Source organism: Dermacentor silvarum, chromosome 10 (assembly GCF_013339745.2).
Source record: "Dermacentor silvarum isolate Dsil-2018 chromosome 10, BIME_Dsil_1.4, whole genome shotgun sequence".
In the NCBI taxonomy this organism is placed as follows: Eukaryota; Metazoa; Arthropoda; class Arachnida; order Ixodida; family Ixodidae; genus Dermacentor; species Dermacentor silvarum.
In genome coordinates, this window is record NC_051163.1 from 150,147,998 (window position 1) to 150,174,969 (window position 26,972).

Consider the following 26,972-nt stretch of genomic DNA (forward strand, 5'->3'; position numbering starts at 1 on the left):
TCTATTTCCTTGTAGCTCATTTGGTCCGCGCTTACGTGGCTGTTTGAGTAACGCATTCCGTGCACTTACTTCATTTAGTTATGTGTGGAATGAGCAACGTGAACGTGCTGCAGAAGAAAATAAGCTGGAGACCACAATAATAACCAAGAGAACGTAGCAGATATGACTAGCACATGCTAACGCTTTTACACCCTATCGTTTCCTTTCTTTTATTTCCTGCATTCGATTTGCTTTACAAGACTGCATCCCGCGCTCTGTTGTTTCTTTATTAGGGCGAAATCCTTAACTGGGCTCTTGGGAAGCGGAATGTGTCTGTTGGCCGATGCCGCGGTACCAAAAATAAATACAAACCGCGTAAAGCCCGTTTCACATGGTGCGATTTTGTCTGCGAATTCGCACATGTCACAGCTGCGGAAAATAGGCCGCCGGACCCTTCGTGCGTGCGTTTTTTCGATGTTCAGCGTGCTGAACTTCTCTGCGAAAAACGCAGATGCTGTGGTAGCCAATGTAGTGGTGGAAACAGACGACCAATAGGAGGTGGCTCGCTCATACGTCATCGCCAGTCAGAATGCTTAACGAGTATGCGAAAAACGCAGCTGCCATAGATCCGTGTGAAACGGGATTGCGAATTTCGCATCTGCGGAAATCGTAGCTGCGAAAAACGCACTGCGAAATCGCACCATGTGAAACGGGCTTAACTCTCGCGGGTCGTTCACTTGGTATACATACCACAGTATAGTGTGGAAAGGCACAAATGTGTGACTAAAGCCCGTTTTTCGCAGCTGCGAAAAAATAGGCCGCCGGGCCCTTCGTGCGTGCGTTTTTTCGATGTTCGGCATGTCGAACTTCTCTGCGAAAAATGAGATGCGGTGGTAGCCACTGTAGCGGTGGAAACAGACGACCAATAGGAGGCGGCTCGCTCATACGTCATCGCCATTCAGAATGTTCAACGAGTAGGTGAAAAACGCAGCTGCCGTAGATCCATGTGAAACGGGATTGCGAATTTTGCATCTGCGGAAATCGTAGCTGCGAAAAACGCACTGCAAAATCGCACCTTTTGAAACGGGCTTTAGATGACTGATGAGTCATGGCATTAGTAACATTTCATACTTGCACTCACGTCACAATTAAAGATAACAACAAGACGACGGCCAGAAATCCCTCTGATGGTGTAGGTGTGACGATAAAAACATGTTGAATGCCAATCTCGATCTCAACGTGTCGAATTTACCCATATATATCATGAAGAACTGAGAGCACAGGTAAACGGTAATAATAGTAATTATAATTTCTGGGGTTTTACACCCAAAAATCACAATATGCCTATGAGAGACGCCGCAGTGGAAGGCACCGTTAATTTCGACCACCTGGGTTTCTTTAACGTGCACCTAAATCTATGTACACGGGTGTTTTATGCATTTCGCCTCCATCAAAATGTAAGCCGCCATGGCCGGGAATCGAACCCGCGTCCTCTAGCTTAGCAGTACAACCTACCAAAGCCACTAAGCTATAGCACGGCGTGTATATAGGTAAAAGGTACGCGAGAAATATACGTGGCAAAAAACAAGACAAACCAAAATAAATGAAACGCTAACAGTGCAAGATTGTATACGTATGCCTCATTTCATAATTACGAGCAAACGTCAGAAAACGAGCATGATGGATTACATATGTGCAACTCGCCTTTTGCCTTCTTGTGCTGCAAGAGTGCAAACAATAAGCGAATTTTAACATGAAAGTAACTTTAGGAATATTCATTGCGTACGCTCGCTGGTTCGTATATAGCAAATATACTTACTGATCAATAACTACGTACTTGTAGTTACGTAATGAAAGAGGCAACAAATCACCAGAAAATAAACTTTTCATTTTTTGCGGTTATTGAAGGTAACAATTTCAGGGATATGTAGAATCAATTGCGATATTTGTAGTGCATCAAAGACAGTAATTTTGAAGACAATTTTCCACTCAATACCATGCAAGCACAAACATCCTCACGCACCATGAATGCTTGTTAGTTTACGCAAAAAATCACACATTATGCAGTAACTATGATATAATGAGAAGATACATGTTAATTTGTCAGAGAGGCTTCACGGATTATTAAAACAAGGCTATTGCAGTAGTAACTTTTACATAACAAATTAGTAAATGGCTAGGCCCAGTAGTAGCTATCTATTCATTTGAATGTAGAAGAAAAATATATTTGTTTAGCTATTGGCTGGATCGAATGACTTTTCTTTCGAATGTCTGAATTTGAAAAAAGCTTTGCTCACGGTGAACCCTAAGGTATATCATGCGCAAAGTTTGTATTGAAGAGATAGCGTACAGCAAGAATTGTTCGTGTACGCAATCTCTGAAGCGAAATAAGCCAACAATATTGCGGCGTTAGCGCCATCTTTGCTCTTTCTCTTGCTTCCCTTACACCTTCTCAGTCTGCTCAGTTCATAACAAAATATTGTCATGGCTAAAAAATATTCAAATAGATACGTATGAATATAGCTGTAAACCACTACTGACCGTGAGCGAAAAGCGCGTAATGGTGAGCAAAGCGGTCACTGCACGCGCATGAGTATTTCACTTGACTGCGCGAGTAATTTAATTACTTTTTTCGTTTCTCTTATTCTTGTAAGCATGGTGCTATTGCCCGCGTACCCATGCGAATAGCGTTTCTTTTTTTACGTTTTACTTGCGATGAAGATTAGTTCCAAGAAAAGAGAGAGAGAAATAGAAAGGAAAGGCAGGGAGGTTAACAAGACGCACGTCCGGTTTGCTACCCTGCACTGGGGAAAGGGGGTATAGGGATGAAAAGAGAGAGAAAGGAAACAGAGAGAGCACAGTTTCGAGCACATTTGAAGCTTTGCATGAAGTCTACGGACGGTCGCCAAGACCTGTGACTTGAGGTAGTGCAACAAGGCTTTCGTAGCTTTCTGTGCCAAGAAAAGTTTATTTAGACAACAGTGGCCAGAGTTTAGGCCAAGCTGCATTCAAAATAAGATACACCTCGAAGTTCTCAGCATAGCTACAAAGTCACAGCAGCGTATAACGGATGGTGTGGTCATATTTCCCTTTAAGCAATATTCTATGAAGCTCAGTGCATGCAAGGGCCAGAACCCTTTCTATGCAGTATGAATACCACATAAATCAATCAATCAGTTTTTCTATAAGAAACTGTGCACCCTTAACAATGCGCGCTTCTTTCCCATCTGTGACAAGGCATGTGGTATAAGAGGAACTCCTTCCATGAAAAAGATGCAGCGCAGTAGGCGCAGAGATATGGCCACTCTGCCGTACAACTGCAAACATGCTGCTTGAGGTTGGAACCATGACCAAGCACGTTTGGGCACAGGTGGCACAGCAAGGGGCACACATAATCCAACTGCTACAATGTTGTCAACACTGAAAGAGGGAACTGTGGCAGTAACCATGGCTGCGACTGCAGACTCCTCGTCTAGAGTCTGCAGCGTGAATATGAGTGGCATAATGTCAGGCAGGACGTCCCTGCTAGCTGTTGCGAGTCTAGCTTTGGCTTCGGCTGTGATCCCGGCTGTCATTTTCACTAAAACTGTGCATGGAGGCTTGATGGGCAGACACTTGCATTCTTTGAAGTCGCCACGTTTTTCAGGTAGAGTTTCTGAGCTGCACAAAGATTGGCTGCACCTGCATGAAGAGTCAATTTGGCAGCATATTAGACACGCCAAAACCTTAACACCAGAGGAAACTTCAGGTGGCAGACAAAGCACAGATAACGTTTTCCTGGAGCTGCTGCAACTTTCTTTTTTTTCTCTTTTAAGAAAAATTAAAATACATGTCATTACAACACACTTGCTCTTAGAAAACAAACCTTTACAGTTTTCATGAATCTGCCCTTGTAAGAGTATTCCCTTAAAAATAAAAATATAGTAGCTAAATATTCGCCCAAATTCACAATCCTTCTTTTAAAGGCTGTCTAAAGTGCACCCTCTAGGCAATCGTCTAATTACTATGCCGATCACTACTGTGATTAGTGGGTGCCCAAATGCCAGCAACCAGAATGCTCCAAGTAAAATATTTGCGATAACAAGCCCTGCTCTTCCAGAAATGTATTTAAATACATATTCAGCTTCTGCGTGATACAAGCAGAAGAGATTTTTAAAAAACCTTTCTGAAGCTTTAAGACCAGCAACTGAGGTGCTCATCAAGAAGTAAATAATCACCCTTTCATCAAGCATATAAGTTACTCTTGATGAGAGGCAAGCCATAGAGTAACAACCGCTTCCAAATATTCTTGCTAAAATTTCACTGCACAATTTAAAGTGTATACTAGTCCAGGGGTTCTAAAACTTTCTGGCCTTGGGGAACCCCACTAGTATTTCCATAGTGCCGCGAAGCTCTTACCCTCTCCCTCTTTCCAACAATATGCTTATACACAGGCATTTCCACTGCCATTGAGCTGAATGGCAGTAGGCACCGAAACTGTCGTTCAACTGAAGAGCAGTCTACTTGGAGGGGTTCCGGAAAAAATGCCCGTGGTAGAAATTGCCACGAATGAAATGGCCCCAGAGGAAACTGCCGTGTGCCATGTGCGCCTCAGATCAGCTGATAGCCATTACGTCCAGAAGCGATGATGGGGAAATGAAGATGCGGCGCTCAAATCTTCTATTTTTTGGGTTAGAAGATGAGTCCAGTGAAGATTGGGCAATGTGCGAGCAAAAAAATAATTAACTTTTGCTCAGAAAAAGTTGGAGATGACCACTGCTAGCGATCAATTCGAGCGCGTTCACCTGATTCGGGAAATATAGCTCTGAGAAGCAAAGGCCAATAATTGTAAGGTTGACCTATTTCAAAGGACTAAGCAGTCATCCTGTCATCAGGGCCCAAACTTAAAAAAACAAACCTTGCAATCTGTGAAGATTTTAACTTGCAAAATGGGCACAACTGAGGGCACAAGCGAGGACATAACTGATAAAATTTGCTAAGCTGTAGAAAAACAAGTACACGCTATAAGTTGGCAAACTGCGCATGGACTCAAAAACCTATATCTTCAATGTCGCTACTGGTACTGTGGTGCAGGAAGATCGATAGCTCATACGCAGAAGTGTGCACACATCCTCAAACAACCCAAACCGGTTGTCATTGCTTCCCCCTTATCATTATTATTCACTAATATACGAAGCATACTACCAAATGCGCGCATGCCTCATCTTTTCTTGAAGACAGTGATTCTGATTTTATCGCTTTCACTGAAACATGGGTACACCCCAATATCCACAACTGCGAAGTTCTTTACGGCTGAAACTCTTATAATATATGCAGGCGTGACATCGCATTCAAAGGAGAGGAGGAGATGTACTATTAGGCATTAAAAATCACTCACATCATTCAATATTGGCACGGCTTCCGATCTTGAAATCACCTCGACAGCTTGCATTACATCTTCCACCAAACTATTAATAGGCAACTAGTATTACGAAACAGCGCACCCAAACTCTGATCTCTCATTTTCAGATAAACTGCGTGAAAGCATTGTAAGAGCATTTGAGCTCTTCCAGGCTGATGTCACTTAATTACTCACCGTTTCAATTTTCCACACATCGAGTGGGCACTGCTCTCATCATCTTGTACTGCTTCAACAAGATTCATTAACTTCACCTTAGACTTCAAACAGTTTGAAGTAGTTACCCAATCTACCTGTGGTCTGAAAATACTAGATCTTATGGCGTGCCATCGGTGTTTAATAGACAATAACTAAGTGACGCTTAAGCACACAGCTCCGCAAGCCGCATGCTTAAGCCAGAGTTCGAACAAGGACCACCCCTGCGTCTTGTACAAGTACATGCCAATGTCTCCCCCACCGTGGTCTTCACGTCTCGAAGAGTTTTCAAATCTCTTCCACGCGCCTGCTCTTCAAGACCCGATGTGCCACGACGTGACCCATCACATTGCAACTGAGGGAGCACCGGGTTTTGCACATCCTCGTCGTCTTACTCCTGACTGTTACAAGATTGTGTGGCAAGGATTCAAGCACATGCTCAAGCATGGCTACGTCTGGCCCTCATCTGGTCCATGGTCATCACCGCTACACATGGTCTAAAAGCCCTCTGGTCACTGGAGAGTGTGCAGAGGGCTTGGAGAGGTCACGCGGAGAGTGGTACCCAATCGCACAAATTCAGGACTTTACCGTGTTATTGTATGGTTCACAATATTCAGCAAGATAGACCTAGTCAAGCCTTCCGATGTACCAAAGACAGCCATAACACCTTTTGGCATACTTTAGTACCTCCGGATGCCATTTGGTCTGCAAAACGCCGCACGAACGTTTCAACGAATTTTCGATCAGGTTTGAGCTGTTGTTTCACATACATCGACGACATTCTCGTCTTCAGCGCTTCAGCAGACAAACACGCACTTCACCTGCGCCATGTGTTCGAACGACTACGAAAGTACGAGCTGGTCATGAATGGCACGAAGAGCCAATCAGCATTCTAGCAGCAGATGAAACTGACATATCCGCGAGGTTATATTATCGTTTTTTCTGGTCTAAAGGTCGCAGCTTTTTAGAGGTCGCACCCCCCTCATAACAGCAGTTTTTTCGCAAAAATACACAACACCAGTGTATAACACGCACCTATTGATTTGGTAAGCGATTTCAAAAAATTAGAGTGACGTTTCACTTCATGAACGCGGATAACCCACAAGCGTAAGGGTGCCATTCCTATATAATTCCAATCGCAATGATAGGACACTCCAGGCGCATTTCTGCTGTCGTGGCCGCCGCAATGTACCATATGAAGTCCAATGGCGATAACATCATTTCCTCACGCCGTAAGCTGTATGTGCCAGTGAAAGCGTGCGATGGTTAGCCAAATCACGCACAAAGGAAGTTAGCAGGAAGGCAGCTCGGGAGCGACGAAGGATGGCTTTTTCTCTGGTAGCAACTGCGTAGTTCACGCAGCGACACGTGGGGAATCTTCAAAGCGATCTGCAGATGCGACGACTTCGAGGTCGGACGACTCTCGGGCGACCTGCCGCAACTTGCGTTGTGCTCAGTTCTTATCGCACGACGCTCTGCAACTCGATCACGAGAAGAACACGGTACCACCATAGCACACACATAACCCGCAGTCACTGCCCAGTCAACCCAGTGCACTTCGCGTAGCCATAGCATTCAATCCGATTATGACGCCAGTTTTTTTGTTCGTATGCAAAGCACAGGTGAAAATACATGTGTACATGTGCGTTTGTACAAAGCGCAAGAACATAAATATTTTGCTTGCATCCAATTTTTTACTTGTAGAGGACGTGGCATTAGGCTTTTCAAATACGATACCCTCAGAAGTGATCGAGGTAGTCACACTGATTCTGGAAGATATGCATCCCTGATGGCCTCTAAAGAGTTCCAGTGGCCATTTGCTCGCCGTTGCCTTGGTGCACAAATGTCAACGAGTGTTATCGGGTTTGCTTATGCTAAACCACAAGTCCAATGCTGTATATTTAGGCTTGAGAACAAACTCTGCATAAGCTATGTATTTCCGCTTGAGGACATAGGAGTCACCACAATGGTATAATCTGTAATAAACCAGTGTGTAACATGGTAGTCTTGTTTTATTATTAAGTTTGTAAATATCGCCATTGCCTTGGTGCGCAACTGTCAACAAGTGTTATGGGGTTTCCTTATGCTCAACCATAAGTCCAATGCTGTACATTTAAGCTTGAGAACAAACTCTGCATAAGCTATGCATTTCAGCTTGAGGACATAAGAGTTGCCACAATGGTATAATCTGTAATGAACCAGTAGTAGTAGGCAACGACGCCGGCAGCGCGAGCCCTCAGCAGCATGTCACGCTCATCAGACCTTAAATCACTAAAATCGAGCCCAGCATCATAAGCCAATGCGTCGTTGTCAGGGTCGTCAACTAGTTGGTCCATTGCAACGAGCGTCGACGATCACCGTGGTGAAAATTTGGCGCGCGCTTCACCTTCCGGCTCTGTTTCTGGACGCAATGACGCAATTTTCTGTTTAAGTAAGTCTCACATAGCAGTGAAGCCACATGAAGGCAGTCTTCAAGAAATCCTCACAGACAGTAGAGTCATTTTATCTCTAGTTCATACTACAAGAAGCTTCGTAGTTGAAGGACCTAGAAATCTATCGATGCAGTCTAGAGCTGACCTACTGCAACAAAAAAATTGAGCGATCTACAAAAGAAACTGCAAGCCCCTGACCTTTAGGGCTTCTTTTCTGCATGACAGGACGTGTGATGGGACAGATGGGGCTTCCGCAAAAAGGATGCACTGCAGTGCACACAGGAAAAGGGACGCTTTCCCGTGTGGTAATGCAGATGGCGTGCCAGGTGTGCCTTCTGAGTGAATGCTTCAGGGCACAGGTGGCACTGGTGGGGGCGCTCTCCTGTGTGGCTGCGCACATGTTGCTTGAGGTTGGAACTCACACTGAACACTTTTGGGCAGAGGTGGCACTTGAAGGGACGTTCGCCTGAGTGTGTGCGCAGGTGAGCCGTCAAGTTCTGCTTATGCTTGGTCTTGTAAGGGCACAGCCGGCAGCAATGCAGCCTCCCATGCTCAGACACAAGCAAGTCGTACTGTTTCAGTGACCCTGACAACAAGGAACCTGCAAAGTCACAGGGAACATGGGAAGGTGATGCAAATGAAAACACTTCCCTCAACTAAAGTGCTAGACCTGGCAATCAAAAAGGACTACCACAATTGTAGGCAATATACGTGATAACCTAACACACATGCTATAACCCAACACACACATTATTGTTATTGCAACAGTACCTCGATACAGTACATGTCTCACACCAGTTCCTATCTCTCTAAACATATATTATTAACCTGAATACTTACAAACCCCTGCTGGGTATAATAAAATTTGGATTTGGTATCCAATTTTGATGTTATGCCTAAATAGTCAAATAACTTTGTATAGGTAGCACTTCATTGTGCACTCGAATAATAAACTAAGAATTACATGTTTTCTGGCATAAAAGGACTTCAAGAATGCAGCACAACAAAAGCATTAGGTGAAATGCGAACACATGAAGCATATAAAATTAATTACGTATATTAGTGCAAGAAATTATAAAAGAAAATCAGCAACATATGAAAGGGAAAAAATAATAAACACGGCATTTATATAGGTCAGAATGGCACCAAGTTTGCTGATGGAGGAGAATAGAGCCGCATTTCTGCGCATACAACAAAGGATTTCTAGTTTATAGCGCCAAGGGACACAGACAAAGACTAGAAGCAGATAGGATGAACGCTAGTCTTTGTTTGTGTCCCTTCGTGCTATGAACAAGAAATATGTCACCCGTACCAACTCGCCAAATTTTCAATGCTTTTGTAACAAAGGATTGTTTGTTTTACTGCATTGTAAACTTTTTTTCATGGTTGTTTCACAAGAGTTTCAATGAAAAGAAAATGCATCTAGTACACGGTGCTGAAGATGACCAAATCACCAATGAATGCTTCTGTCAAAAGCACTACATCTACACATCTGAATAAACAACTATGTCACTATGCATAGCTCACTATCCCGAATGGGTACAACCTCTAGGCTGGCTACACATAGAGGCCGGATTTAGCAAGCTATTTTGATTTGCCTAAACACTCAAAAGTACTTTGTATGTGTAACACTGTACAATGCACTCAACCATTATATTGAGTACTAGGCACTATTTATGCATCACAGTATTTATACCATGCAGAACAACAAAAGCACCAACTGAAGGAATATGTAATATGAAGGAATATGTAAAAGAAGTAAACAAGAAAAATACAAGAGACATAGAAAAACAAGAACAAAAAAACATTCCTAGAGGTGAGAACGGCACCATGATTGATGGTGAAAGATTACAGCCACATTTCTTTGCATTAAGGAAGGGAATGTCTTTGTGGGTGGCACTGTAAACATTTTTTCGCTATAATATTTTTCTTCGTGCAGCGAAAGCAAACACTGCTGCAGAGGGCTGAAGATAACTTATCTACAAAGGAGTTTTTCTCAGCAACACTGCCACACCCTCATGCACTGTGTTAGCAGATCTGTGAAGACAGGTGCAATACCGTCCCATGGGTTACGTTGATGAAACTACATTCTCTACCAGTACATTGCACTGCCTTATTTTTTTACCCAAATGATTACAAATTGGTGACTGCAATAGAACACGTTCATTTCTATCATGATTTCAAGAGACAAACAGGGCAGAGGGAGGAATGGAAAGTTCACTTAATACAAACACCGTCACAGTGTTTAATCAATTATTTAAGGATGCTGCAATTGAAAGAACGTAGTGCATGTACAACAATTCAGCGAGTTGTTTATTTACTCTCGGGTTTATGTGCAAACAGATAACACTGTTAAATCAACAATAGATCAAACTGCTATGTCAAATAAAACGGCAAACAGGTGGATGCTTTCCGAGAAGCTCGTGAGATGAATTACTGGTAAAGTCCTAAGCACGCGTCATCTTGAATGCATTGTAGAAGGAATCGACGCATCTGTAACAACACAGAAATCACTGTTAAAGCCAGCATGAATGCAAACAGCACACTCACACAAACTTTTCTCCTTTGTATAAATCAACTTATTCAAGCTAGAGACAGGCAGCAACAATTACCGATACAATGTTGTTACAATTATGTATTATAAACAATTTTTCACTCATGCAAAACGTACTTAGTTGAACCAACTTCCCAGGCTTCACCATTTATCGAAAGCTGCAGAAGAAAAATGTTAATGTTTATAAATTTGCAGGAAGAAGAGAGTTGGCACATATGGCGCCCCAGTCTCAAGCGTGCATTCTATTGTTTACTTGTTACATCAAGAATGAGCAAACAAAAATGATATGTGTATTTTAGTAGAACTAACACATGTAAAACATTTGTTTGCTCAGCCTTGATCATGTTCTGGGCAAAGCACGATAAAAAAAATGCCAGACCTCCTTTATCCCGGCATAGCCATGAAGTCACAGCACCCTCCAAAGATTTTTAGACAGTGGCATCAAGTTTCCCTCATAATATTAGGAACTCTAATATGTGAGGAAACTAGGAACCTCTCAGTACAATCAAATAGTGTAGTCACTGGATTCAAGCTGAGAAGATGTCGCAGTGCAAGTTATGTTAACAGGACGATGGGCCCTGAACCTCACTTACAGAATGCAACCGTGTCAAAATAGAGTACACTAAACTTTAGGTTACAGTTTATACACTTCAAGCTGCTCTGCGTAGGGTGGTTCGCAATAAATTTTAGTATACGCATGTGCACTTTGCTGCCTAGCACAACCACATGGTCATGCTCTGGGACAGGTGTACCATGTCTGCTCATGCTAAGATACGTCCATGCCTCTTAATTTGGTTTGTTTCACCAGTTAGATGAATATTTCATTTAGAGTGCACATAGATTGACAGCACATATAGAGGTACAAATGGCAAAATCTCAGTGGCGGTGCTTCGTTAAAGGGCCCAGAACATCAACAAATTGTTATTTACAGGGCAACATGCGTTCACTACGCTGCTGTACGATAGAGTTGGTTCACATGCTAAAGCGAAGGTAATATCCAAGTTACTGAGATCAAAACCGATGTTTACATCAGCAGCTTCACCATTCCAATGTCACAGCATGAAATTTCCAAAGATTAGAACAAACTTAGCTTCATTTTCTAAAGAATGCATAAAATCCCTACATCTAGGAACCGTTCTTCAGCGCTACCAGCACTGCATATTCAGGACAATACAAGTCATATTAAAGCCCTCAAGTCATCAAACATCACAAAGATAAAATTTGTTACCATTTGAGAAGCAAGTGAGAGCACGAATACTGAAAAGAAGTTCAGCTTTGCTTGAATATACATAACAGTGCCATCTAGTAGACTTTAGAACCAAACTGTACTCGGCATAAAACAAGTGAATAGATATATTCACTTGCAAGTGCTGCTACATGAGTGTGAAATACAGCATATGTTTAAAGGACCCATGACTCGGTCGCCCAAGAGCTATCAGTTTATATATGTAAATGAGAGTAGATGGCACAATATGGTTATACACATTAAGAAACTCGGCTCCCAGAAACCATTTTAACCAGAAATTTAAATTTCAAATTGCTGCCTCTCAACTCCTCCCATCAACAGATACCGCCATTTTCGCAAGGCTTTGTGATGTAAATAACTAAAGGGCCACCTTTGTGTCATCAGCATTGAAACAGTTCAAGACCACATCAGCCATCTTTTAATGCGAGCGCGTCAAGGGCCTCGGGTCGCAGGAAATCTGGCGTCAGTGTCGGCATAAGCATCGGTATCCGTGGCTCTGACGGAGAAATTCATCAGGAACCACTTCGACCACGCAGGCCCACCGCGTGGCGCAACGGTTTAGTGAACTAAAAATGTAATTTCTCAAAGTAAAATCTACCAGAAAAATGGTAAAGTACGACTTAACTACAACCTACAGACATACTACTGTCGGATTGTAATTCGAATATACGAGAAAAAAAGCCTGATAAGCAACTAGGAATCTATGAATGCTATCCTGTTCCACTCTTTCTCCGTAATCTTCACGAACATTCGAAGTTTCATACCCAAACGTGATCACCTGTCTCATCTTGTGAAGTCTTCAGATAGCAACTTTCTTACACTAACCGAAAGACGGCTATCAAGTGATGTTGCCGACGCAGAAGTACTCGCCGACTTACCGAATTTGAATGTTTATCGCAAAGACCGCAAAGGCACTCGCGGGGGCGGTGTTCTCATTGCAGCCAGCAAACAATTACCATGTTCTGTAATTAACTTTGACTCCGACTTAGAAATTTTATGGGTATTATGTCAAGCTTTACCACAATCAGTATTATTGGGTGTTTGCTATAGACCCCCACATAACAATCCTAACTTTTCTCGCACACTTAATACTATTCTAAACCAGCTTACCTTGACATATCCTAAAGCCGATCTCGTTCTTTTTGGAGATTTAAATTTTTCTGGTATTAATTGGAGTGAAGAAACTGCAACGGCTAACATAACTGAAGCCAGAGATTTTATCAATGTTTGCCTTAACTATAACCTAACGCAGTTAGTAACTCAACCAACACGTGTCACTTGCGATTCCTCTAACATTTTGGATTTAATACTGACAACCCATCCCGATAGCCTGTCTTCGATTCACTATCTCCATAAAATTAGTGGCCATAAAGTAATTCATGTAGATTTCAGTTTTGGCCCTACTGCCAACCCCTCGCATAAGAAAACAATAACCTTATACGATAAGGGTAATTATGATGCCATAAATAATCAACTTTGCACCTTTCTACCAACATATGAGGCCAATTTTCACCATCGTTCTCTTCAGGAAAACTGGCTTACTTTTAAGCAGAAACTAACCGAGCTAATACACATGTTCATCCCTAAAACTACTATCGGTGTAAACAGCCAAAAACCATGGTTTAACAAAACTTTGCACCAGCTAGATAACAAGAAAAAACGTTTATTCCGGAACGCCAAACTTAAAGGGGGCGCCCAAAACTGGGAAAAGTATTACGCAGCTGAAAAAGCTTATCTCACAGAAATCCGTAATGCCAAACTCGCTTTAATACCGATTTGCCTAATATGTTAGCTAATAACCCCCGCAAGTTTTGGCAGATAATTAATCCCCAAGCAGTAGCTTCTACCACTCTTACTAACGACTCTGGAGAGGTTATTTCAGACGATGAATGTCCCGATGCTTTTAACAAGGCCTTTTCATCTGTATTCACTAAGGAAGTAGACATTTCCTTACCTACGTTTTCATGTCGTGTCACATCTTTCATGCCTGACATCAGCTTTTCTGTTGGTGGTATCTCATCCCTCATCGAAAAGATCAAGTTGTCAGCGGCATCTGGACTAGACGAAATTAACGCGAAACTCCTGAAAAATATAGGGCACGTTGCTTTGGCTTATTTTGTTTTAATATTTTCGCAATCTCTTTCTACGGGTATCATTCCAGATGACTGGAAAGTGGGAAAGGTCGTTCCCATCTTCAAATCCAGTAACAAAAACTCACCTCTGAACTACCGACCAATCTCCCTGACCAGCATACCTTGCAAATTCATGGAACACGTCATTTACTCTTACATCATGAATTTCCTTGACTCTCAAAACTTCTTTCACCATTCTCAACATGGGTTTCGTAGGGGTCTCTCTTGCGAAACCCAGCTTGCCATCTATGTTCATGACCTTCATGCTAACCTTGATGTTAACGTGCAAACCGACTCCTTATTTCTTGACTTCGCGAAAGCCTTTGATAAAGTACCCCACAAACGCCTAATTTTAAAATTACCCTTCTTAAACTTGCACCCAAATGTACTAAATTGGATAAAAGAATTTTTGTCTAACCGTTCACAAGTAGTGTTTACAAATAACAAATTATCCAGCCCACTACCAGTGTCATCAGGGGTGCCTCAAGGCTCTGTCCAAGGTCCTCTTCTGTTCCTAATATACATTAACGACCTACCTTTACATGTATTTTCTAATATCCGCATGTTTGCTGACGACTGCGTCATTTACCGAACCGTTACTAGCCCATCTGACCATACGATCCTACAACAAGATCTCGACCACATAGTAAAATGGTGTGATGACTGGCTAATGTCCCTAAACCCTACTAAATGCAAACTCATTTCCTTCACTCGTCGTCAATTTCCCTTTCACTTCACTTATAACATAGCTAACGTCCCCGTTGAATCAGTAACCACTTATAAATACCTTGGAGTCACCTTATCTAACAATATGTCCTGGAACACGCACATTGCTAATGTCACGTCATCTGCTAACAGAACTCTGGGCTTCTTGAAACGTCATTTGCATAACGCTCCGAGTCACGTTAAACTACTTGCTTACAAATCATTAGTCAGGGCTAAATTAGAGTACGCATCTCCCATCTGGAACCCACCCGAAGTAGGTCTCACTAATACCCTAGAATCCGTTCAAAACAGTGCTGCTAGATTCATTCATGCTTCGTATTCATATGAAATCAGTGCTTCTTTCCTTAAAGCCGAGTGTAACTTATTAACTTTGTCTTGTCGCCGACGCATTGCAACCCTCTCTCTATTTCACAAGTTCTTTCACTCACCACTCAACTGCCCTCCTTACATTATCCCTGCAGCTCACATATCTCATCGCACTGGTCATGCACTACAAGTTTCTCGCCGACGTGCGTGTACTAAAACATTTTCTGCTTCATTTTTTCCCAGAGCAGCAAAAGAGTGGAACGGCCCTTCTCGCAACATCGCCACTACCACCTGCCCATCAAGCTTCATGCATAGCATAACAGATGTATCATCGCACTGATCGGTGTAAAAAACAAAACCACCCCTTATGTAATACCCCCTCGGGGGTCTTTAAGGAAATAAAAATGAAATGAAATGAAATAAAGGCGAAGCTTAAGCGTCCTCCGATTCGGATGGTGCACGGCTCAAGCAAGCAATACTCATGCAACAATTTTTTTCTTCACATTATAGAGCCCAACTACGCAGCAATGTCACTGCTGAAATTGTTCCCACAATTTCTTCACTTCCACAATAAAAAGCAGTTGGAAACCAGAGATGCACCGAGTGCACTGAAAATTAAAAACTATGCATGGCGTTCGTGATGTATTTTAAGCTCCTGCAACCACTTCCACTGTTTGCAGTTCATAAAAGCATGGCCTTTCAGACGGGCTTCTGTTACCCGAGGGAGCAGTTTCTGGGGTTCCCATTCATTTAGTCACCACTCAGTGTCACCAGACTGCTTATGCTTCAACTGCGACATTAAGAAATTAAAATACAAATGTTCTACAGCCTCTAATGCACTAAAGCTTTGCCAGCTTGCTGTGGGGACATATATGGTTTAACATGCAATGTATAATTTAAGCCAGGCATCATCAAACGTCAGAATAGCATTACTAAACGTCACTGAAGGTTTCTCGAGGCTTTGAGTGCCCACTAGTGCACGTTGTTGCCAGTATGCAAAAAATAACCACTACTTTGAGGTTAGCTTATGCCGATCCACAACTCTTATTCAAGATAACTTATTCTGGAGACCACGCTCTCCTTAAAGGACTACCGACACAAAATTTTTTGAGGCTCTGTTTATCGCACTTAATAAGTAACTATTGACCCAAGTAATGATGGCAAAGAAACTCATTTGCTTATGTGCATGACGACTATTAAGCTTGTATAAAACAAAACAAGCACTCGAGCTAGGAAGCACAATTACAGTTAAACCTGCTTATAACGAACCTCCATATAACAAACTCCTGGATATATAATATAGTATTTATCCATACAGGTACTGCTTTTCCAACAAATCATGAACTCAACCATTCACTATATTTATTGAACACCGATTGTAGTATGATAGAGTAAACTAAAATACAAGGTGCATTTCCAAAGAAATTAAACTTGCGATGAAGATTAGTTCCAAGAAAAGTTTATTTAGACCACAGTGGCCACAGTTTAGACCAAGCTGCATTCAAAATAAGATGAACCTTGAAGTTCTCAGCATAGCTACAAAGTCAAAGCAGTGTATAACGGATGGTGGGGTCATATTTCCCTTTTAAGCAATATTCTATGAAGCCTTTGCGTGCAAGGGCAAGAACCCTTTCGATGCAGTATGAACACCACATAAATCAATCAATCAGTTTTTCTATAAGAAACTGTGTGCCCTTAATAATGAGTGCTTCTTCCCCATCTGTGACAAGGCATGTGGTATAAGAGGCACTCCTTCCGTGAAAAAGACTCAGCGCAGTGGGCGCAGGGATATGGCCACTCTCCCGTACAACTGCAAACATGCTGCTTGAGGTTGGAACTGTGACCAAATGCACTTGGGCACAGGTGGCAATGAAAGAGGAACACAATCCAATTGCTACACTGTCGGCAACACTGAAAGGCAGTGACCATGGCTGTAACTGTGGAGACTACCGGTAGAGTGTACTAGATTGGGGGAGTGGGTCCAACGAAGGCTCTCTGCTGAGGCTTTTTTTATTGAAAAGTTGGTGGCCCCACCGTTGCTTTCTCCCGAATGAGCGGCCTCGCATGCCGGCCAGACGCTTGTCGCATCGGAGACCCTACCGCAGTTGCATGGAACTTCTACAGGCGGATACCCGGTGGCGGCGACACTGGTGTTATTCCCCACTGATCTCTTGTAAATAAAATGGAAAAACAACGGCGGAAAGAATGCAAACGACGGAACAATGACGGTGCATCGAACAGACGACAGCTACTCAACCTGTGAGCTCGCCTCAGTCAATGAGTGCTGCCGAAACAGCCGAAGCCAATTTTTATTGGCCACAGCTTCAGAATAAGGCAACGGCAGTGCTGCCACAATTTCCACGTTTTTTGCTTCACCCTTGGCACTTGTCAAGGCGTCCGCTGGACCCACTCCCCCAATCTAGTACACTCTACTACTGGTCTAGAGATGGAAGCGTCAATATGAGTGGTATAATGTCAGGCAGGACGTCCCTGCAAGCTGTTGGAACTCTGGCTTTGGCTTCGGATGTGGCCCCAGCTGACATTTTCACTAAAGCTGTGCATGGAGGCTTGATGGGCAGACACTTGCCATTCTTCGAAATCGCCAGATTTTTCAGATAGTTTCTGAGCTGCACAAACACTGGCTGTACCTGCATGAAGAGTCCAGTTGGCAGCACATTAGACACGCCAAAACCATAACACCAGACGAAACTTTAGGCGGCAGAAAAAGCACAGTCAACCTTTTCCTGGAGCTGCTGCAAGTTTCCTTTTCTCTCTTTTAAAAAAATGAAAACAGATTTAATTACAACAGACTTGCTCCTAGAAGACACACTTATACATTCTTCATGAATGTGCTCCTGTACCGTCATTGACATAACAATCAACATATAGCAGCTAAATATTCGCCCATATTCAGAAAACTGATTTTAAAGGTTGTCAAAGTGCCATCCCCTGGGTGATCATCTAATTACCATACCGATTGCTACTGTGATTAGTGGGTGTCCAAATGCCAGCAACGGGAATGCTCCAAGTAAAATATTTGCGATAACAGGCCCTGATCTACCAGAAACATCTTTTAATGCATACCGAACGTCTGAGTGACACAAGCAGAACTGATTTAAAAACACTTCTGCAGCTCTATGAGCAGCAAGTGAGGTGCTGATCCTGAAATAAATAAAGAAAAACTCTTTCATGTAGCATATAAGTTATTCTTAGTGAGTGTCAAACTATAGAGTTAGAACAACTTCCAATTATTCTTGCTCAAATTTCACTGCACGTGTGTTAGACTGTATAGTCAAGGGGTTCTAAAACTTTCTGGCCTTGGGGAACCCCACCAGCTTTCCCATAGTGCCGCGAAGCTCTTCCCCTCTCCCTCTTCCCAACAAAATGCTTATACAGAGGCATTTTTAATGCCATTAAGTTGAATGGCAGTAGACACCGAAACTGTCGTTACACTGAAGAACAGTCTGCTTGGAGGGGTTCCGGAAAACATGCCCTTGGATGCAATTCCCACGAATCAAATAGCCCCAGAGGAAATGGCCGTGCATGTACACTAGCAAAGGTTTGTCCCTAAGGTCAGATGACATCGGTGTAGCAACATATCACGTGACACTAATACAATTCATCGAATCCTCATGAAAGGTGTTGGCATACGAAAGACAATTTCCTCTGGAACACTAACAGCAAGCACAGGATGGCACATTGCAGAAAGTAAGCACAAAAATGTACATCAGACAAATTCCAATCTGCAGTTCACCAGCTGTGCTCCAACAGGGTCGAAAGCAATGCACAATTTTTGGTTTGAAGAAACGAACGCGACACAGAAAATAGCCCAAGACAGAGTTGGTGCTTCCCTGGATTTATTCCCTGGTTCAGAGGATTTATGAGCCAAAACCACAATCTAACTACGAGGCACGCCATAGTGAAGGACTCCAAATTAATTTTGAACACCTGGGGCCTTTTAACTTGCACATAAATCTAAGTACACACACATTTTTACATTCCAACTTCATCAGAATGCGGCCACCGGGGCAGAGATTAAACCCACGACCTCTACTTCAGAAGCCGAATGCCGTAGCCACTAAGCTACCACAAGGAGTCTCTCGCCAATTATGCCACCACCAAGTTCTTCGCTTCATGGCACAAGTTTTTTCTATAAACACTAAAAAGAAAACAAGAGAAAAGGCACCAAAGAAAAGCAGAAAGCATGTGAAAACGAAGTTTGCATATTTAGTGCTAACACCGCGGTCATGAAAGCAATTATTGCGTCACGTAGCACAGCAGAAGTGAAAAAAAATTACGCAGCCATGTGCGTCTCAGATCAGCTGACAGCCATTGCATCAATGAGCGACAATGCGGAAAATAAGATGCGGTGCTCAAATCTTCTATTTTTGGGTTAGAAGATGAGTCCAATGAAGATTGGGCAATGTACGAGCAAAAAATAATTAACTTTTGCTCAGAAAAAGTTGGAATTGACCACTACTAGCGATCTTAAGCGATCATCTCCAACTTAAAAAAAATGTCACAGTTTCGCCCTAAGGGCGAAGCAATGAATGCGATAGCAACACAGCAATGTCATACGAAGTAAGGTGAGCGGCTTTGGTAGCAACAACACGCAGAACTGTTGTCGACGCCATCGGCGTTTTGCCCGCGTTAGCTCAAAATGCGTGCGGCGTTGGTGACTGTTGCTGGAGCCTCTGATATAAATAGGCACTTGGTGCCGCAGCTAAACGTCGCCTCCCTTCCCTCCCCCTCCCCCACGGCCTCTCGCGCGTCCGAAGAAGGCGCGTTTGCTCTACATATATGGTGATTGTAAAGGAGAAAAGAGACGCCTACTTCTGCAGCCCTTAAGCGAGCACGGCGCAGAACGCGCGTTTGTTCTCCGCCGTGCGTTCACTCCCCGTGAAAGACGCGCCCCTCGCGCCCTTTCACTCGCACATACAGCGTTCGAAGATAGCGCCAACCTTTCCCTTTCCCTCAAGAACCACTTACCGGCGACGATTTCATCTCCAAATGACGTCATACGGAACCTCACGGCGACGGCGACGGCGACGGCGACGGCGACGGCGACGCCGACGGCAGAAATCTGCTTTTGAGTGTCCATATAATTGCTATCGCAATAAAAATAAACCTCGCAATCTGTGAAGATTTTCACTTGCAAAGTGGCCACAACTGAGGGCACAAGCGAGGGCACAACTGATAAAACTCGCTAAGCTGCAGAAAAAGAAGTACACGCTGTAAGTTGGCAAACTGCGCATGGACTCAAAAACCTATATCTTCAATGTCGCTACTGATACTGTCATGAAGTTAGATCGATAGCTCATACGTAGCAAGTGTGCACACATCCTCAAAAATTCAGGATTTTACCGTGTTATTGTATGGTTCACAATATTCAGCAAGATAGACCTAGTCAAGCCTTCCGATGTACCAAAGACAGCCATAACACTTTTTGGCATGTTTTAGTACCTCCGGATGCCATTTGGTCTGCAAAACGCCACACGAACGTTTCAACGAATTTTCGATCAGGTTCTCCATGGTTTGAGCTGCTGTTTCACATACATCGACGACATCCTCGTCTTCAGCGCTTCAGCAGACAAACACGCACTTCACCTGCGCCACGTGTTCAAACGACTACAAAAGTACGGGCTGGTCATGAATGGCCCGAAGAGCCAATCAGCATTCCAGCAGCAGATGAAACTGACATATGCGATAGGTAGTCACTCACAGAATAGGCCCCCAGGTCTCAAACGTGTTTCTAGTTTCTTTGCTAACTTCGTATATTACCGTTTTACCCGGCCTAAAAGTCGCACCTTTTTTAGGTCGCACCCCCCTCATAACAGCAGTTTTTCCCACAAAAATACGTAAGTCACAGCAGTGTATAACACGCACCTATTGATTTGGTAACGCATATTAAAAAAAATTAGAGTGACGTTTCACTTCATGAACGCGGATAACCCAGAAGCGTAAGGGTGCCATTCCTATATAATTCCAATCGCAATGATAGGACACTCCAGGCGCATTTCTGCTGTCGTGGTTGCCCCAATGTTCCATATGCAGTCCAATGGCGATAACATCATTCCCTCATGCCGTAAGCTGTATGTGCCAGTGAAAGCGTGCGATGGTGAGCCAAATCATGCACAAAGGAAGATAGCAGGAAGGCAGCTCGGGAGGGACGAAGGATGGCTTTTTCTCTGGTAGCAAATGCGTAGTTCACGCAGCGACGCGTGCCGAATCTTCAAAGCGATCTGCAGATGTGACGACTTCGAGGTCGGACGATTCCCGGGCAGCCTGCCGCAACTTGCGTTGTGCTCAGTTCTTATCGCACGGCACTCTGCAACTCGATCACGAGAAGAACACGGTACTGCCATAGCACACACATAACCCGCAGTCACTGCCCAGTCAACCCAGTGCACTTCGCGTAGCCATAGCATTCAAACCAATTTTGACGGCATTTTTTTCGTTCGTATGCAAAGCACAGGTGAAAATACATGCGTACATGTGCGTTTGTACAAAGCGCAAGAACGTAAATATTTTGCTTGCATCCTATTTTTCACTTGTAGAGGACGTGGCATTAGGCTTTTCAAATACGATACCCTCAGAAGTGATCAAGGTAGTCACACTGCTTCTGGAAGATATGCATCCCTGATGGCCTCTAAAGAGTTCCAGTGGCCATTCGCTCGCCGTTGCCTTGGTGCACAAATGTCAACGAGCGTTATCGGGTTTGCTAATGCTCAACCGCAAGTCCAATGCTGTACATTTAGGCTTGAGAACATACGAGTCGCCACAATGTTATAATCTGTAATAAACCACTGTGTAACATGGTAGTCTTGTTGTATTATTAAGTTTGTAAATATTGCCGTTGCCTTGGTGCGCAACTGTCAACAAGTGTTATGGGGTTTCCTTATGCTCAACCATAAGTCCAATGCTGTACATTTAAGCTTGAGAACAAACTCTGCATAAGCTATGCATTTAACCTTGAGGACATAAGAGCTGCCACAACGGTATAATCTGTAATAAACTAGAGTGTAACGTGGTAGTCTTGTTGTATTATTAAGTTTGTAAATAAGTCATTAAAACATAAGCACTGGAGCTAGAAAGCACAAATAAATTAAATGCGAACTGCACCACTGATGTACTGAGAAATTAACAAGAACCATAACTGGACACACACTACTGTGCCCTATAATCAAATGTTGGTTTCTGGTTTGTTTGAAAGCTTCATATATTATGCGCAATTTCAAGAAACTTATTTCCACAGTCATGAACACATATTTGGTCAGTCCACATTTAAGATAAGCCAAACCTCTGATAAGCTGGCATAGCAGTGCAGTGACATGAAGGCAGTCTTCAAGAAATCCTGATATACAGTGGAGTCAACTTATTTCTAGTTATTACTACAAGAAGCTTTGTAGTTGAAGGACCTAGAAATCTATCAATGCAGTTTAGGGCTGACCTACTCCAACAAACAAATTGAGCGATCTACAAAAGAAACTGCAAGCCCCTGACCTTTAGGGCTTCTTTACTGCGTGACAGGACGTGTGATGGGATAGAGGGCGCTGCTGCGAAAAGGATGCACCACAATGCACACAGGAAAAGGGACGCTTTCCCGTGTGGTAACGCAGATGGCGTGTCAGGTGTGACCTCTGAGTGAATGCTTCAGGGCACAGGTGGCACTTGAATGGACGTTCCCCTGAGTGTGTGCGCAGGTGACTCATTATGTTTGTCTTTTCCATGGTCTTATAAGGGCACAGCCGGCAGCAATGCAGCCTCCCATGCTAAGACACAAGCAAGTCGTACTGTTTCAGTGACCCTGACAACAAGGAACCTGCAAAGTCACAGGGAACATGGGAAGGTGATGCAAATGAAAACACTTCCCTCAACTAAAGTGCTAGACCTGGCAATCAAAAAGGACTACCACAATTGTAGGCAATATACGTGACAACCTAACACACATGCCATAACCCAACACACACATGATTGTTATGGCAACAGTACCCCGATACAGTACATGTCTCACACCAGTTCCTATCTCTCTAAACATATATTACTAACCTGAATACTTACAAACCCCTGCTGGGTATATTAGAAGTCGGATTTGGTATGCAATTCTGATGTTATGCCTAAATAGTCAAATAACTTTGTATAGGTAGCACTTCATTGTGCACTCGAATAATAAACTAAGAATTACATGTTTTCTGGCATAAAAGGACTTCAAGAATGCAGCACAACAAAAGCATTAGGTGAAATGCGAACACATGAAGCATATAAAATTAATTACGTATATTAGTGCAAGAAATTATAAAAGAAAATCAGCAACATATGAAAGGGAAAAAATAATAAACACGGCATTTATATAGGTCAGAATGGCACCAAGTTTGCTGATGGAGGAGAATAGAGCCGCATTTCTGCGCATACAACAAAGGATTTCTAGTTTATAGCGCCAAGGGACACAGACAAAGACTAGAAGCAGATAGGATGAACGCTAGTCTTTGTTTGTGTCCCTTCGTGCTATGAACAAGAAATATGTCACCCGTACCAACTCGCCAAATTTTCAATGCTTTTGTAACAAAGGATTGTTTGTTTTACTGCATTGTAAACTTTTTTTCATGGTTGTTTCACAAGAGTTTCAATGAAAAGAAAATGCATCTAGTACACGGTGCTGAAGATGACCAAATCACCAATGAATGCTTCTGTCAAAAGCACTACATCTACACATCTGAATAAACAACTATGTCACTATGCATAGCTCACTATCCCGAATGGGTACAACCTCTAGGCTGGCTACACATAGAGGCCGGATTTAGCAAGCTATTTTGATTTGCCTAAACACTCAAAAGTACTTTGTATGTGTAACACTGTACAATGCACTCAACCATTATATTGAGTACTAGGCACTATTTATGCATCACAGTATTTATACCATGCAGAACAACAAAAGCACCAACTGAAGGAATATGTAATATGAAGGAATATGTAAAAGAAGTAAACAAGAAAAATACAAGAGACATAGGAAAACAAGAACAAAAAAACATTCCTAGAGGTGAGAACGGCACCATGATTGATGGTGAAAGATTACAGCCACATTTCTTTGCATTAAGGAAGGGAATGTCTTTGTGGGTGGCACTGTAAACATTTCTCGCTATAATATTTTTCTTCGTGCAGCGAAAGCAAACACTGCTGCAGAGGGCTGAAGATAACTTATCTACAAAGGAGTTTTTCTCAGCAACACTGCCACACCCTCATGCACTGTGTTAGCAGATCTGTGAAGACAGGTACAATACTGTCCAATGCGTTATCTTAATGAAACTACATTCTCTACCAGTACATTGCACTGCCTTGTTTTTTTTACCCAAATGATTACAACTTGGTGACTGCAATAGAACACGTTCATTTCTATCATGATTTCAAGAGACAAACAGGGCAGAGGGAGGAATGGAAAGTTCACTTGATACAATCACCGTCACAGTGTTTAATCAATTATTTAAGGATGCTGCAATTGAAAGAACGTAGTGCATGTACAACAATTCAGCGAGTTGTTTATTTACTCTCGGGTTTATGTGCAAACAGATAACACTGTTAAATCAACAATAGATCAAACTGCTATGTCAAATAAAACGGCAAACAGGTGGATGCTTTCCGAGAAGCTCGTGAGATGAATTACTGGTAAAGTCCTAAGCACGCGTCATCTTGAATGCATTGTAGAAGGAATCGACGCATCTGTAACAACACAGAAATCACTGTTAAAGCCAGCATGAATGCAAACAGCACACTCACACAAACTTTTCTCCTTTGTATAAATCAACTTATTCAAGCTAGAGACAGGCAGCAACAATTACCGATACAATGTTGTTACAATTATGTATTATAAACAATTTTTCACTCATGCAAAACGTACTTAGTTGAACCAACTTCCCAGGCTTCACCATTTATCGAAAGCTGCAGAAGAAAAATGTTAATGTTTATAAATTTGCAGGAAGAAGAGAGTTGGCACATATGGCGCCCCAGTCTCAAGCGTGCATTCTATTGTTTACTTGTTACATCAAGAATGAGCAAACAAAAATGATATGTGTATTTTAGTAGAACTAACACATGTAAAACATTTGTTTGCTCAGCCTTGATCATGTTCTGGGCAAAGCACGATAAAAAAAATGCCAGACCTCCTTTATCCCGGCATAGCCATGAAGTCACAGCACCCTCCAAAGATTTTTAGACAGTGGCATCAAGTTTCCCTCATAATATTAGGAACTCTAATATGTGAGGAAACTAGGAACCTCTCAGTACAATCAAATAGTGTAGTCACTGGATTCAAGCTGAGAAGATGTCGCAGTGCAAGTTATGTTAACAGGACGATGGGCCCTGAACCTCACTTACAGAATGCAACCGTGTCAAAATAGAGTACACTAAACTTTAGGTTACAGTTTATACACTTCAAGCTGCTCTGCGTAGGGTGGTTCGCAATAAATTTTAGTATACGCATGTGCACTTTGCTGCCTAGCACAACCACATGGTCATGCTCTGGGACAGGTGTACCATGTCTGCTCATGCTAAGATACGTCCATGCCTCTTAATTTGGTTTGTTTCACCAGTTAGATGAATATTTCATTTAGAGTGCACATAGATTGACAGCACATATAGAGGTACAAATGGCAAAATCTCAGTGGCGGTGCTTCGTTAAAGGGCCCAGAACATCAACAAATTGTTATTTACAGGGCAACATGCGTTCACTACGCTGCTGTACGATAGAGTTGGTTCACATGCTAAAGCGAAGGTAATATCCAAGTTACTGAGATCAAAACCGATGTTTACATCAGCAGCTTCACCATTCCAATGTCACAGCATGAAATTTCCAAAGATTAGAACAAACTTAGCTTCATTTTCTAAAGAATGCATAAAATCCCTACATCTAGGAACCGTTCTTCAGCGCTACCAGCACTGCATATTCAGGACAATACAAGTCATATTAAAGCCCTCAAGTCATCAAACATCACAAAGATAAAATTTGTTACCATTTGAGAAGCAAGTGAGAGCACGAATACTGAAAAGAAGTTCAGCTTTGCTTGAATATACATAACAGTGCCATCTAGTAGACTTTAGAACCAAACTGTACTCGGCATAAAACAAGTGAATAGATATATTCACTTGCAAGTGCTGCTACATGAGTGTGAAATACAGCATATGTTTAAAGGACCCATGACTCGGTCGCCCAAGAGCTATCAGTTTATATATGTAAATGAGAGTAGATGGCACAATATGGTTATACACATTAAGAAACTCGGCTCCCAGAAACCATTTTAACCAGAAATTTAAATTTCAAATTGCTGCCTCTCAACTCCTCCCATCAACAGATACCGCCATTTTCGCAAGGCTTTGTGATGTAAATAACTAAAGGGCCACCTTTGTGTCATCAGCATTGAAACAGTTCAAGACCACATCAGCCATCTTTTAATGCGAGCGCGTCAAGGGCCTCGGGTCGCAGGAAATCTGGCGTCAGTGTCGGCATAAGCATCGGTATCCGTGGCTCTGACGGAGAAATTCATCAGGAACCACTTCGACCACGCAGGCCCACCGCGTGGCGCAACGGTTTAGTGAACTAAAAATGTAATTTCTCAAAGTAAAATCTACCAGAAAAATGGTAAAGTACGACTTAACTACAACCTACAGACATACTACTGTCGGATTGTAATTCGAATATACGAGAAAAAAAGCCTGATAAGCAACTAGGAATCTATGAATGCTATCCTGTTCCACTCTTTCTCCGTAATCTTCACGAACATTCGAAGTTTCATACCCAAACGTGATCACCTGTCTCATCTTGTGAAGTCTTCAGATAGCAACTTTCTTACACTAACCGAAAGACGGCTATCAAGTGATGTTGCCGACGCAGAAGTACTCGCCGACTTACCGAATTTGAATGTTTATCGCAAAGACCGCAAAGGCACTCGCGGGGGCGGTGTTCTCATTGCAGCCAGCAAACAATTACCATGTTCTGTAATTAACTTTGACTCCG

At 42.7% G+C, this 26,972-nt stretch overlaps 1 protein-coding gene and 2 long non-coding RNA genes across 6 annotated transcripts in view; 1 reads left to right on the forward strand and 2 right to left on the reverse strand.

Moving 5' to 3' along the window:
• Positions 1 to 23,389, forward strand: part of LOC125940737 (uncharacterized) — a 75,053-nt gene extending 51,664 nt beyond the window's left edge. Inside the window, exons 2-3 of the long non-coding RNA XR_007463939.1 lie at positions 8,331 to 8,447; positions 22,633 to 23,389. This is a non-coding gene — a long non-coding RNA (uncharacterized LOC125940737). The remainder of the gene's footprint in view (positions 1 to 8,330; positions 8,448 to 22,632) is intronic.
• The window catches only part of LOC125940740 (uncharacterized), a 154,133-nt gene that overhangs the window by 94,966 nt on the left and 32,195 nt on the right, over positions 1 to 26,972 (reverse strand). The window lies entirely within an intron of this gene.
• LOC125940734 (uncharacterized) overlaps positions 1 to 26,972 on the reverse strand; it is a 94,934-nt gene that overhangs the window by 63,079 nt on the left and 4,883 nt on the right. The window contains exon 1 of one of the 4 annotated variants that reach the window (XR_007463929.1): positions 22,472 to 22,606. The exons of 1 other annotated variant lie outside the window; for it this stretch is intronic. Coding sequence is in view for 1 of the 3 variants with exons in the window: in XM_049657209.1 (XP_049513166.1) it covers positions 17,617 to 17,663 (47 nt within the window). In the remaining 2 variants the exon portion in view is untranslated. Of the gene's footprint in view, positions 1 to 3,660; positions 3,950 to 17,616; positions 17,671 to 22,471; positions 22,607 to 26,972 lie in introns of those variants that run through there. 2 more of the 4 variants (XR_007463931.1, XM_049657209.1) reach the window with 2 other exon arrangements.